Source organism: Elgaria multicarinata, chromosome 4, assembly GCF_023053635.1.
Source record: "Elgaria multicarinata webbii isolate HBS135686 ecotype San Diego chromosome 4, rElgMul1.1.pri, whole genome shotgun sequence".
Lineage (NCBI taxonomy): Eukaryota > Metazoa > Chordata > Lepidosauria > Squamata > Anguidae > Elgaria > Elgaria multicarinata.
In genome coordinates, this window is record NC_086174.1 from 26,474,666 (window position 1) to 26,489,625 (window position 14,960).

The window sequence follows — 14,960 nt, forward strand, 5'->3', positions numbered from 1 at the left end:
AACTATACATCATCAGAATTTTTTTTAAAAAAACTTTTTGTGGTCTGGGGCTTCTTCATTACTAGAGCCAAATAAAGATCATATAACACTGGTCTTAAAAGACTTGCATTGGCTTCCTATTCACTTCTGGTTGGAATTCAAGGTGTTGGCAATGGCATTCAAAGCTCTAAATGATTTGGGGCCTCGGTAATTGAGGGAGTGCTTCTCCCTGTATATGCCTGCCCGAGATTTGAAATCTGTTGGAGGAGCCCTCTGCTTCCCACCAATGCAAGACATGCGTTGTGGTGGGACATGGGAGAGGTCTTTCTCTGTTGTGGCACACCCCTTTTGGAATACCCTCCCCTTGGAGGCCTGACTGGTGCCAACATTGGCTTCATTTCGGCGCCAAGTTAAAACATGCCTTTTTATCAAAGCCCTTGAGGGCTAAATTCTCCAAGTTACACATAATTTTAATTGTTTTATTAAAATTATCGGGAGGAAGCAGCAGCCAGGCACCTCTCCACTGTGCCTGGGTCCAGCTCCAGCTGAGAGCCCCCTCCCTCCTGCTGTCAACTGTAACTGCTGAACTTTGCAACTAAGATTGTAATGCCTGAATTTCCTTTCCTTTCCCCCCTCCTCCTCCTCCCTCCCAATCCCCTTTCCTTTTGTGTTATGTCTTTTAGATTGTAAGCCTGTGGGCAGGGACTGTCAAGAAATACTTTTGTAAGCCGCCGTGAGAGCTTTTTTGGCTGAATGGCGACATGAAAATCCTTAAATAAATAAATAAATAAATAAAAATTATTGCTTTTAAAAAATGTCTACCAGTTTTAATTTGTTAACAATTTGATACATTTTTAGCTGTGTAAATTATTAATGTTTATAGTGTTCAGATTTATTATTATTATTATTATTATCCGCCTTTTGACCAATACTGGGCCTCAAGGCGGCCTGATTTTATCTATATGCCTCCCTGAGATCTCACTGATAATAGAGCGGGATTCAAATGTTTTACTAAATAAATAATAAATAAAAGCAAATTATTAAAAAAAAAAGTCCTACAAGGCTGACATAACAATGATCTATGTGATATCTACTAGCCGTTCCTTTCCTGCATGTTATTTTGCAGTTCAGCTTTTCCATAGTACTTTTTTTTTTATAATCAAAGAAATACAGCGTTTAATTGCATTCAAAGTAATACAATGTTTCTGCATCTGAGGGCAGTTTCTCAATGCATTATTTATTTGTTAAATGTATATATCACCCAAGTGGCAAATCTCCCTGGGCGATTTACAAGTATCCTGTATGTTTCCTAATGTAGCGCTTTTAAACTTTTGTTTCTTGCTTTTCTTCTTCATTGTACATCCCTTGGTGAGAGAATATTTATTTATTTATTTATTACATTTTTATACCGCCCAATAGCTGAAGCTCTCTGGGCGGTTCACAAAAATTAAAACCATAATAAAACAACCAACAGGTTAAAAGTACAAATACAAATAAAATATGACTTCAAAATGCTTTAAAAATATAATATGTTCATTGTCTAAAGAAATATGGAATACAATGCATACATTTCTTGTTTGTTTACTGGAGCAAATCTTAAACTATTAAAAGTTTATAGTAAACTATTGACACTTTTGTTGTATGGAGATTGTTTTTCATTTAACTGTCTAGTAGCATGAGGTAAATGTATCATGAGGTAGTAACAGGTTTAAGCAGATATTTTTATGGTTTTTTTTTAACAACCTTTACTTTTTTTTGATGTAGTGAAACTAGTGAGGTGAAGCTCCATCCAAGCTTGTTCCTTTTGCTTTTGATCTTGAGTAAGCTGTATCCGTCACCAATGGATGGTGCATTTTCTGCCCTTAGTATGGCTCCTTTTGTCCCATTTATTTTAAGGTGAGTTGCATATTTCATGTCATAAATATATTACTTTGCTTAGGAGTGTTCCAGGTTACCCTAGTTATAGAAGTATTATTAATTCAAGGTGTGTTTTATTCATTTATTCACTCACTACATTTGTTTTTCTACAACCAAAGGGCAAGTGTGATCCAGTACATATTTGAATGAGAGAAGTCAAGGTCTCTTATGAGGTTGAATGAAACATGATTTTACGGCATTTTGCTTATAAAACATTAGAGAAAAGTGCAAAGAGCATTTTCTTGCCTTTGCATTTCTCTGAGGCTGCTGTCCAGTAAGATGTGCAGATCCAGTTGTGCAAAGCCTTCCCTTCCTTTTGGACGAGAAGGGAAATGGTTGCGGCCCAGTGAATAATCTAGGAGGGATCTGAAGCTGCAGCATTGCTGAAGGTAAGTAGGTGTGGCCTTGATTGGCACCTTAGAAGACTGCTACAAAAGAGACATAAAGAAAACCAGTGTGGCGTAGTGGTTAGAGTATTGGACTGGGAGTTGGGAGATCCAGGTTCTACTCCCCACTCAGCAATAAAGCTCACTGGGTGACTTTGGGCCAATCACTGACTCTTACCTTAACCTACCTCACAGGGTTGTTGTGAGTATAAAATGGAGAGGGGGAGCACCGTGTACCCCACATTGGGTTCTTTGCAAGAGGAAAAAAAGGAGGGATATAGATCAAATGAATTCACAAATAAATAAATGTAAGAAATAGATTTTTACATCTGGCATATTTTTCTTTCATAAAAGAGAATGAGAAAATAATGTGTGGTTCAGGATTGAATCTAAATGCTCTGTTTAATTGCCTTAAGAAGAGGAACAACAGATATCATTCCACTTTGTTATGAGTTCTGTTCAGGCATCTTGGTTTTTTATGTACAGAAGAAGAGCACTATGCTTTGCCTGTTGGCCAGAAGTTGCTTGCTCTGGCTGTTGTGAACATTTAAAGACATGGTAGAGCTGTACAAATAGAATCAAGTAGTAATTATTTGTTGATCAGAGTTTTGTACCTCTGGTCTTAAAACAATACAGCCTTGGATTGTAAACATTCTAATTAGGCCTTGAATACTTCCAGTTCAGCTTAAGTGGAATTTTCCATTTAGTGGGAGTTGAGTTAAGAGTTGGCTTGACTGTGCTTAAATAAATTACACATGAGTCAGATTAAATGCTTAGAAGAACAAATCTCGGTCTCCTGCGTGGTAAGCGCACTTGTTTGTCCATGTTAAATGAGAAGACTCTTATCAGCCATTCACTGTGCTATTAAAAGTACATTTTAACTCATTATTTTAATTGTAAAATAATACATTGCTGCTTCTAAAAATCTTTAGGCTGTTAATGTGCCATCTTTGGTAGTGATTTTTAGCACCACAGGGAGTACCTTTGATGAAAAGAACTAATCTAAAAGTAATATGTTAACTGAAAATAAGCATGTGAGAAATCCCCTTAGAGGGATTTCATTTGGTTGCTTGGTTTCCTCATCAACCACAGAGGATTTCTGTGAACAATCTACCTGCCAATTTGAATTTTGGCAGATTCTGATTATATATTTATTTTGAGTGATCAGCTATTTGCTTTACATAAAGGCCTCAGATACTTCCACAAAAGCACATTTCAGTCTTGGTCACAGGCATGATGAACCTTAGATATAAATAGGGCTGTCAGCTTTAATCTGTAGTTTTAAAAACAAACAAAATCTTCAACTGATTAATCAGTTGGGGCTAATTTTAATAATTGGAAGTGAGAGCTAAGGACTACTTGCTTATTTTTTAGTCTATTTTTGTTCTGATGAATTACTGTAATAAATGAAATAGAAAGTATCGAAGACAGGCTAATGGAAAGTATTGAAGAGTGGTAACTTGAAATTTAACACATATTAGTTGTTTTACACTTCAGTATCTCAAAAAAGCACTTATATGATGAGGCTTTGGTAAAATGCACTTGTATTTAATTAATTCTGTCAATCAGTTTATTGTGCTATCAACATTTTTCCAAATTAGTTAGGCCCAGTTCAGACCATAGTTTAGTGTTATAGGAAAGAACTTGCTCAAGCACTTTCCCTCCCTCTCCCCCTTCAGTGTGGCCACAGAGGAAATTGGCTGATTTCACATATAATGGAAAGCTATGGTGTGGTTTGTTGAAATACGGGTTGTCATTGGGCATGTTCAGACATCACGCTAAGCCATGGTTAGTCTGTAAGCCCTTTTGCACCAAATGGTTAGTGAACATGTTTAAGCCACGGTTATGTAACCTCTGTGGCTGGGAATGGTTCACATGAGCAATAAGCCATATTGTTTAGCTCAAGATGCTTAACCACCATAGTCATTGTGCCTGAACCCATGGTTTGTTAACTAAATATATAACTGCAAACAGAGGTCATGGTTTCTTTTTGGCTTGCCAAGTCTGGCCTGTATAAATCATGAGTTGTCAAGATGTCTGAAACCAGAACAAACATGTCAGGCTTATCCCTGGCTTGTTTCTGCTGCTGTCCACCCTGAAACAGAGATGTCTGGCAAGAGAAGCCTGAAAAGGAAACTACTCTGAGGGCTGGCAAAATGGTGAAAGAGAAACATCTAAGGTCCTCCTCCAGGTGCCTACTCTGAGAGAGGCTCGGAGTGTGGCAACGAGGGACAGGGCCTTTTCGGTGGTGGCCCCCAGACTATGGAATGATCTCCCTGACGAGGCTCGCCTGGCGCCAATGCTGCTATCTTTCCGGCGCCAGGTTAAGACTTTCCTCTTTGCCCAGGCATATGATGGCATATCTTAATCACCCACATGCTTAGTTTTTTAACGCTTTTATGTTTTTAATGCTTTATGTGTGTATGTTTCTGTGTTTTAGAATTTTAAATTTTGTATACTCGTTTTTATCATAATTTTAGAATTTCTGTAAACCGCCCAGAGAGCCCTGGCTATGGGAGCAGTATATAAGTGTAATAAATAAATAAATAAACCAAAAATAGAGAAAAAAAATAGTGGTTTATTTGTTCATCTATAAGACAATTAACATAAACCATTGCTTAGCAGAAGCATTTGCTTCCTGGTTTAAGCAAAACACAAATAGTCATTTTTGTATGTACCAGGCCAAATTGTGGTTAGTTTAAACTAAACTATGGTCTATTAAAAGAAGCCAAGATCAAACCTTGGGGCAGTATCCAATGGGGCCCTTGCGTGAGTGGCCAGCACCACTGGTTCCAGTTTGCACTGTGCCGCAATGTAGCATATCCAGTGGTAAGCCCTGAAATAAGGGGCAGGTAGTTCATAAGCATTTCTTTAATCCACTGCTTTCCTGTGGTTTATGTGATCGGAAAATATTATTTGACAAACCAGGAAATTTGTTGCTAAAACTAGGAATATGACAGGAAGGGGAGTGGGGCAGAACAGAATGCTCAAGGTTGTTGCTCATTCCAAGTGCAAAAAACCTCAGTTTGTTGGATCACGGTGTTAGGTCTGAGCCAATAAATCTTAATCCTTCTACATAGGCTTGCAAGACTCCATGTTTGCCCTTTTGGTCATATGTCTCTCAGGGTCTGCTTCCTTGAAGCTTGAACCCCAAGAGACTTGGGTCTGGAGCCTCCATAGTGAAGGAAGCTTACTTCCAACAAGTTTTACCAATCTTCAATTTCGTGATCTTTTAATCTGCAGTTGGCATTTACATTTACCTTGTTAATATATCTATTGGTTGTGCTTCTAGACTGAACATGATTTCTCCCTCTCTTTCTCTCATGATATCTTAATATGCAATGTCTTTTCTGCCTCTTTGAGAATATCACTCAAATCAAGTCACCTCCATTTTTGCTCTCAACATAGATGCCAATATTTAACACAAGTGGGACTTGCAACAAGCGCTTCCGTTCAGGGTTCCCGACAGCCAACCAACTAAACTGTTTGTGCTTTTGCAAACTTTGGGTTTCTCCTGAACATAATAGAAACCCCTCTTGTTTCTCATTGGCCCAAGAGTTTTATTTATTTTTCCCAACACTCAATCACCTGAGTTTACTATTGGGTATTTATTTTCTGATTTGTTTTCCAATTGTCACATCTTTTCTAATATTTTAAGTTGCAACTTGCTGTCAAGAATTCACATAATGATGAACCGAGGACCCTTGTTACTTCCCCTGCTTAGATCTGGCACCACTTCCTGAGGAACCAGTGCCTTCTCCATCAAGCCAATATTATACATTGTGGTGAATTAATAGTTTTGCTTTCCTCCAGCATCACAAAATTGAGACCATATATGTCAATTCCTGTCAGTTCTCTCTGTTATCTCTAGCAACTTTCTTAATTCATTTTCAACGAACAACATTTTGAACATCAGCATGTTCTTCTCTGTCCCCTTGTCTAAAATTCACATTCACACTCTGGTTGTCTGTTTTGACTACTATATCATTCTCCTTCCTGGTCATCTTCTTGACTCTTCCCAAAACGGTCAGAATGAGTCGCCCCAACTGTCATTCTGACCGCCTGATGTTGTTCTTCGTATCTCTTCACTGGCTTCCCATCCACTTCCATATCAGCACAGATTTATTGTCCTTTTAAAGCTATTCATCTAACCCTATCCTGTATTTTGCTGTGTGACCTCCACTTCTGCAACTTTGCTATGCTCAGCTGACCAAATGGCTCAGTTCGGACGACACATTAGTCAACACTGTGTGAAAACTCTACTCAGCGGTTGAGTTTGTAGGGGGTACTCTCCACACAACGTATTCCAACTCCACCGTTGTGTGACATTGGGCTACCATGGAGTTGAGTAAAATCCATTGTGGCATTTGATTGACAGTTGCTCCGCCCTCTCTCCTCCCCTGATCCTCGTGATGGTATCCCATCTGCCATTGCTGCAAAAAAATAATCCTGGCGGCTCTCCAAGACAGGACTCTTAGTTGATTTACAAGACAACCAGAATGCCTTGTTGCTACTGGATAGGGCAGCCTAACAAGGCAAAAGCATTGAGTTCTTTTACATTGCCGGTGAAGGAGTAATTATTTTATGTTGTTCAAATTTGTTTTCTTTTGGAGCTAAATTTAGCTTATGTAATTGGGTCTAAAACTAAATATGCAGCTTTTAATTAAGTACAATATTAAGATAATAATTAGCACTTTTTGCAATTTTAATTATTTTCAGGCTTTAAAATACTAAAGGAGGAAGATTGAATGATTTCTAAATTGCTAGCCTACTAAATATTTGTAGAAGGAACCTATGACTTACTGTTTTAAAAAGCTCCAGCTCTTGAAGAGTGTTCAGAGGTTTATTCTTGAAAGTCAAACAAAAACTATTGAAATCCAAAATAGTCTTTGGGGTGTGACTGGGCCAATGTTTAATGAACAGTTTCAGATAACATGACGTTATGCCTGAAACATTGTTTTTTATCTCGAAATTGATAACTCTGCCAAAATTGGTAGAAATACAAATATGAATAGTAATGTGCATGGGTTTGGTTGTTGTAATTTAATTGGTTATTTTGTTTGCTAAGGCAAGCCATATCTTACCTTGAGAGATGTTCAAATAGCATTGCCCTTGAGCTCAACTTTATTTTGTCTAAAAATAGAAACCTCTCCTTCTGAATGAGGTTTTTGATAGGTAGAGCAAATAATACATTTCTGATCTAAAATTACTATTATATATACAGTAGATTTAGTTTTGACAGCTGTAAGTGTTTTGATATTATATATGCCTATACTAATTGTGTTGTCTTACTATTAGTGGAATTTTCTTTTAGTTTAAATTATTTACTTCAAATAAAAATTGGTTAAGAACATAAGAAGATCAGACCAAGGGTCCCGCTAGTCCAGCATTCTGTTCACTGAGTGGACAACCGCCTGCCCACAGGAAACCCACAATCAGGTCATGAGTTTAACTATTTTCCCTCTGTGATTGCATTTCTGTATTCCCCTCCCCCCCGGTCCAGTAGCATTTTACCCCAATTCTTAAAAGAGAGAGATACATATAAATGTCTGCTGGGTAAGTGCTGGTTGTCTGAGCTATTTAATATTATGGCGTGAAGCTAGTGAAGGAAAAAGGCATGAAGAGAAGGGAGAAGGAATGTATATATAGAAAAGAGAATGGTTTGGAGAAAAGTGGTTTACTTTGGCTGGGATCTTTGTAGTGAATATTCAGGACATTTATGTAGATTTCCACTCCAAACTGAGATGCTGTGCAGATGCATGAGAGTCAGATGTCTTCTGATGACCCTCTATTGTTTGTCCTGAAAATCTCTTGGGTTGTTCGACTGTTCAAGTTAGGAAAACTTAGTAGTTTTTTCCTATGCTCAGTTTGAATACTTGAATAGCCAAATTTCTGCTCTCTGGTCCCCAAGAAAAGCGAACCTTATCTAGGGGAAGGGGGAAGATATAAAAGGCAATGGGAGGGGCCAGGTAAGGCCCTGTGGGGCATCACTTCAGTGGGACATGACATACTCTATGTATCATATCCCTCTAGAAGGATTTTTTTTTCTTGGCGAAGTGGTTGACTGGCAGGCAGGGTGGAGGAACGGAAAAAGTGGGGTGCGACTCTCATTCCAAGTTAAGCGCAGCTCGAAGGGAACGGAGCTCATTGTTCAAGCAAGATAATTGTTTTTTGCAAATTTTAGTCCCCCCTACCCTGTTTCATGTACTTGTTTAATCTGTAAACGTCTATGATTTTTATTAGAGACAGGCATTGGTTATTGCATTACAGTATAACACTCTAAATAAGAAAAGAAACGGTGTTTCCCCTACTACCATTGTTCTAAAGTTTTTATTCGTTAATAAGTTTCTCATACAGTTCTCTCAGTCCCCATTTCTTGACCCTGATAAAATATAGTTATGACTAGCAAGCATTTCCCCCCCCCCCCCCACAGTTTAATGATAGTTTCTAAAGGACTTAAAGTTGGCAGAATCATTCTTTGTTTGGAACAGTATTTGCTAAACAGTTATAAAAGAAGATTTTTTTAACGAACCCGTGTGGCTTCAACAAATTGCTAAACAAAGCGAGTTGAAGTCATAGTGGTTTGGAGAAAGAGCCTCCGTAAAATGCAATAAACATCTAGGTGAAACAGAGAATCCCAGCAGGCTTGATTGTTCCTCTGAAAGGTGATGGGAAAATACTTCTCTAGGGTGTAACTTTCATATGCATATCCAAGCAGAGAGGCGAGGGTGAGTGCAGCTTTTAATCATTGAGATAACTTTTCTTAGAAATGTTATACACAAGTGGCTGTGGAGTGCCTCCGTTTCTGCTTGCTTGTGAAATGACCACTTCAAATATCAGCCAAATTCCTATCGGTCTCAGAAGCGAAACCCACCATTCTTTAAAAGCTGATCTTGACTGGAGAGGAAAATCGGGCTTTTTAATGTGATAAGCTTTGCAAACAGAGCCTACAGGAGCTTGTGATTTAAAAAAACAACAAAAAAACAGGGGTGCACTTAAGCCACCTTGTGGGTGATAGTGGTGGTAATGAACTTCTACAGTTAATGTATATTCAGAATTGAGCCTGTTGACAGTATTATGATTCGATGGAATTCTGGATATGCTTAACACAACCATGGGGCTGCACCATTGCTCATTGGTAATGTACATGCTTTGCAATGGTATTGCACATGCCAGTTCAGTCCCTGGTATCTCCAGTTAAACATATCTATAAAGAGTAATTTTGTCATCACTAAATTATTACAGAATTGTTCTGGGTGCCACCAAACCTCACAAGGAAATGTTCAGAGAACCTTGCAAGGAAGAACAGAATAGGACATCTATGAACCCCTCTTAAATATGCACAGGGAAACAATTAGAACAGAGTAGTAGCTCTTCCTTAGCTCCTTTCTTTCCCACTCAATGAGATGATGAGCCATTGGGGTGCTATTACCTCCCCGCCATTTGTAATAACTTGATGAGGGTCCTCTGAAGGGTCAGTCAAGCTTATGTGGGGAAGAAGGCTCTTCATCCTTTTCTTCCCTGGAATTTCATGTATGCCTAGGGTCTAGGGGAGGCCCACTCCACAGTTTGAGAAACCTGTGAAGAGCTAAATGCATCAAAACCAAAATCAGTAACAAATGGAGAAGTCAGGCAGCAAGTAGTAATTCACTGTTGCTGCCGAGCGTTCTCCAAGGAGGAGGATCCTTAAGAACATAAGAGACATGCTGGATCAGACCAAGAGCTATCTACTCCAGCATTCTGTCAGTATAGTGGCCAAACAGATGCCTGCAGGAATCCCGCAAACAGGAATCCCCCAACAACTGGCATATAAAGGCATACTGCCTCTGATGCAGGAGGTAATATTTTGCCATAAATGCTCATAGCCATTGACTAGGAGCCAATTCCTCCTCCATGAATTTGCCTAATGCTGTTTTAAAGCCATTCAAACTGGTGGTCATCATTACATCTTGTGTTAGTGAATTTCATAGTTTTATTGTGTACTTTGAGAAGAGGTACCTGCTTTTATCTGTTCTGAATCTCCCACCATTCAGCTTCATGGGATGATCCTGAGTTCTAGTATAATATATATAACATTATACACCTGTACCATATCTCACCTTACTTACCTTTTTTTAAGCTTAATGGACCCACACACCACCTTTTCCTCATAGGGGAGTTGCTCCAGCCCTTTGATAATTTTGGTTGCCCTTTCTTTCTTTCTTTCTTTCTTTCTTTCTTTCTTTCTTTCTTTCTTTCTTAGGTGCATTGACCAGAACTGTACACAATATTCTAAATGAAGTTACACCATAGATTTGTATAAGAGCTATATGATATTGGGAGTTTTATTTTCAGTCCCTATTCTAATTATGTCCAACATGGAATTCGTCTTTTTCAAATCAGCCACATACTGGGTGGACATTTTCATCTGGCTGGACATTTTAATTTTCATCATTTTCATCATAAACGTAAGACTTCTGTTTTCGCCAGTCACTCTCAACTCGGATCTTCATTCACTTTACATTTGCTTACGTTGAACCACATTTGCCATTTTAATGCCCATTCCCCCAAATTGCAAAGGAGAGATCCTTTTAGAGGTCTTTGCAATCTTTTTTTGTTTTAACCGTCCAAAATAATTTGGCATCATCAGCCTTGGCCACCTCACTGCTCGTACATAACTCCAGATATTTTACAAACAAGTTTAAAAGCACCAGTCCCTATAAAGATCCTTAGAGAATCCTACTGTGTACATCTCTCTATTGCAAGAATGGACCATTTCTTTCCTACTCTTTGTTTTATGTTCTTTAACTAGTTTAACTAGAGACTTGACACACACCCTGCCCACTTTCCACAGCAGACCCCTATATTATATTACAAACTCCATTCCATTTCAAAAGTGGTCTGCCATGCTTTCCAAGACCCCTTAAAGGCATGTGCAATTAGACACACAGTTCTTTGGATCCTGGATTACATCTTGCTCTCATCAAGGAATCAAATTAGTTAGATATCAATAATACTAATTACCTGTTTAATTTTTCCTTTATTAAGTTTACATCTTTTTCTAACAGTGCTGATAATGAGCATCATCAGACGAGTGTTTTATCGTACACTCATTACTCTCCACTTACGAATGTTTGTGCGTCCTTTGGATGATGACGTCCGCCTCCCATGCGTCTCCCTCTCCTTTCCTTCTTTCCATCACGAAATAGACCCCTTCAAATGTGTGCAGGAAAAGCAGTACAATTAAAATGGCCACTTTTAAAAGGGCCAGGTGGTCATTGTTTACTTCCTCTTTCTTCCCCTGTGTGAAGAAAGAGGAAGTATCATGGGACAGAAGCGGGGAGGAAAGCGACGGTAAGGAAACACAATTTCCCCCTGTCTGATGATGCTCATTGTATTTTGCATAGGGAGGATTATATGAAAATGAGAAATATGACACTTAATAGTGAGGATAAAATGAATACTTTTCATATAAATTTACTTTATATATAAAAAGAGGTTTTTATAGACACTTTCGTTGAGTACATTTCAGCTGTATTGAATCACTTAAGAGTCTGTAATTTAGACTTCTCAAGGAGGGAAGTATAAAGAAAACCAACAACACTTTCCAGGGTTGCCAAGATTTCAGGAAAGCCTTCACTAGCTATACTTTAGTTTTTATAAAGGCGTTTCATAGTTTTAAAGTTCAGTCTGAGTATGCAAAGGTTAAATACTTAGAGCCCAAACACTGAGAACGTTTACTTGAATAATAGAATTTATGGTTTTGCCCCAAGATTTTCCAGCTGTTGCATGATACAGTTTGTATATTTTGCTTTGTTTATACGCTATCAAAAGGCAAATCCCTTCAAATTAATCTGAAGGGGAAAAACAACAACCCACAACTCAGATTCAAGTGAGAAGAAAGATCACAGAGTGATTTCATTGTAATCCTGCTTGTTAAATCCAGACTTATTGCTGGCACACTGTTTATTTTTTAACTTGAAGGAACTATGTTTCATTTTAGAATATATGCAAACATAGTTAGCTTGATTGCCACCAGCACTTTTTAATCTTGGGAGACTTTATTTGACAAGTCAAATGATTTCCCATGTTTATTGTGAATTGCCAGGAGGAAATAGTATTTTTTTTATATAGACAGGAACTCCAGAATCAGATACAGTATTGTTGAAGGGCTTCTTTGTGATTTCAATAACAAGGAAGCAAGAGCTGGCACCCTGACTTGGAGTTTTATGACTTGTTTACATCTGCTGGACTATTGTGTTTCAACGCTTTTCTCTTCCCATTTTTCTTCAATAAATTTGTGCTGGCTAAATATACTGACAACAGGTAATGGTTGAGTGACATACAGTAGCAATCAAAGGGGGAAAATCTTTGCTGGGAAGGAAATAGGATGCTTTGCCTTCCCACTTATGTCGGTGGAGCCTGAATATTTTATTTTATGCTTTAAAATAAACAATATCAAGCACTGTTATGTTTTGATGAACCTCTCTTGAAACTAATGTGTGAAGCAGCATTTCTTCATAAGAGCGGCTAAATCAGCTAGTCAAGAAGTTCACCAGTAAGTAGGTGAAACAAACTGTTGGTGGTATAATAATTTATTTGTTTTCAAGCTGGTAGCTTGCTTTCTAGTCCCCTTCTGGCTCAGGGAGTTTTATACTAATCAATTAGGTCAAATCAGCCTAGATTTTTCGACAGTTTAGTTGTGTCTTTTGCTACTGGTCCAATAGAGTCTGGCTTGCTTCCTCTTTGTCTTATTCTTTATTCCTGCCCTTACCTGTGCTCCTACTTTCATCTTTGGATTGTAAATATAAATCTGGAACCCAAGAGGGAGGGGAAATGAGCAAAGTTTTAAGCAGCCTCTTCTTCCCCCTCCTTTCTCCTACCGCTAGTGTACTGAAAACCTCAGCCTCCCAAAGCTGTTTTCCAGGGATTTGGTGTACTGCTGTTTTTAAAGTCTGGGCTTTAGGAAACAACTATTCAAATTGAAGTTGCTTTTGATTAAGCGATGCAATCCTATGGATGCTTAGACAGAAAAAAAGTCCCAACATCTCTCAGCATTTCTCAACAACCATGGCTGGTTGAGGAATGCTAGGAGTTGTAGGACTTTTTTCTGTCTAAACATGCATAGGATCTTGCCCTAAAACAATTTAAACTTAGGATTTGCCTCCAGTTATATAGAAACCAGTGTATATATTTGGGATATCACCTCTTCCTGGTGGGAAGACAGGGAGCTCCATCAGACGAGCGTTTTATCGTTACTGGACACTCACAGATTTTCATGGCTTCCTCTCATTACATCTTCTCATTACATTACCTCCCGTCCCTTCTAGCCTTCTTTGTGTGACAAAAACACAACCCAGTAAGTCCGACTTATTTTTAAAGAGGGAAGTTGCTGCTATCTCCTGCTATGTGCAGGAGAAGCAGCAGGATCAAAACAGCCCACTGAATGAGCCACATGCACGTTGTTTACTTCCTCTTTTAAAAGAGGAAGTAATGAGGGACAAATGCATGGGCAGAGAAGCGACGTAAGCAATCACGATTGTCCCCTGTGTGATGACGCTCATAGTAAACATTTTTCTTAACATGGGGTAGGAGCTTCCTTCCTTCACAGGCAGGCTCTTTCTTAAACAAAAGGGAGTTTACAATAAGTAAAACTTCCCTTGGTGATTCAATAACTAAAATTGCTTGTAAAAATTAGCCCTTCAAACCAATTCACTATGAGGAAAAAGATCCACAGGGGAAAATAATGAAGGCATATCTATATAGAGATATAGATATCTCACTGGCATAAATTTTCTGAATTTAATGTTTGAGTCAAGAATTATATGGCAAAGGTAAAGAAGCCCTGTTCTACATATCCCTGTGTTTGCAATGTCATTTAGAATTACATTAGTTTAGTTACTTTAGATTGCATTTATACACGCTGACACATACATTATTTGCCATTATGTAATAAACCATTATGAGCTTCTAAATACTTTTGCTTCTGTTTAAAATTAGTTTCAATAAAACACAATAAATCATTACTTGACCTGTAGTCTGTATGTGATTATGTTACTAGAATGAAACTAATGCAATTAAATAAAATGGAATGCAGTTCTAGAGCTGGATGTGAAAAAAGCCCTCTGAATCATGTTTTTGGAAAGTACCTTTTCATAAAATATCTGGCAGTCACAAACACTGGCGTTGTTCCCGTTTTCCATTCTTTCTCCTGAATTGAAGCCAGATTCCTTTGGGAAATCATCATTTGTAAAAGGTTGTGAACAGAAAGAGGGGCATTCTTAAGTGTACAGTTACTGCTAATTAGAAACTAAACATCTGCAACTATGTCAGGGTTAATTGTGTTTGAAAAGAAACACTTATACACAAGAATTTGTTCAGTTTAAATAAAGCATGATATAACACAAACATAAGAGCATTTGCAGACAAATTATTTTGCATTGTATTGTGGTAAAGTGTTCTCATTAATTTCAATTCTTCCTACTACTAAACTGTGTCTTTTCCTTCCTCTAGAATTATAGTTTTAAAGATTTTGGCTCTTTGTATAACCAAATGAGATGGGAGAAAGTAGTTAGACTACAACAAGGCACTAAGTTGCACTTTCTTGCCATAGCACATCTAAACCTTAGCTCAGAGATGTATTTCCAGTTTCTTTCCAATACCCAGCTATAGTTTGGTTCTCTACTGATGTGGCATTAA

At 38.1% G+C, this 14,960-nt stretch overlaps 1 protein-coding gene across 1 annotated transcript in view; it reads left to right on the forward strand.

Moving 5' to 3' along the window:
- THADA (THADA armadillo repeat containing) overlaps positions 1-14,960 on the forward strand; it is a 173,912-nt gene that overhangs the window by 86,913 nt on the left and 72,039 nt on the right. The window contains exon 27 of the mRNA XM_063123991.1: positions 1,744-1,875. Coding sequence (XP_062980061.1) covers positions 1,744-1,875 — 132 coding nt within the window. The remainder of the gene's footprint in view (positions 1-1,743; positions 1,876-14,960) is intronic.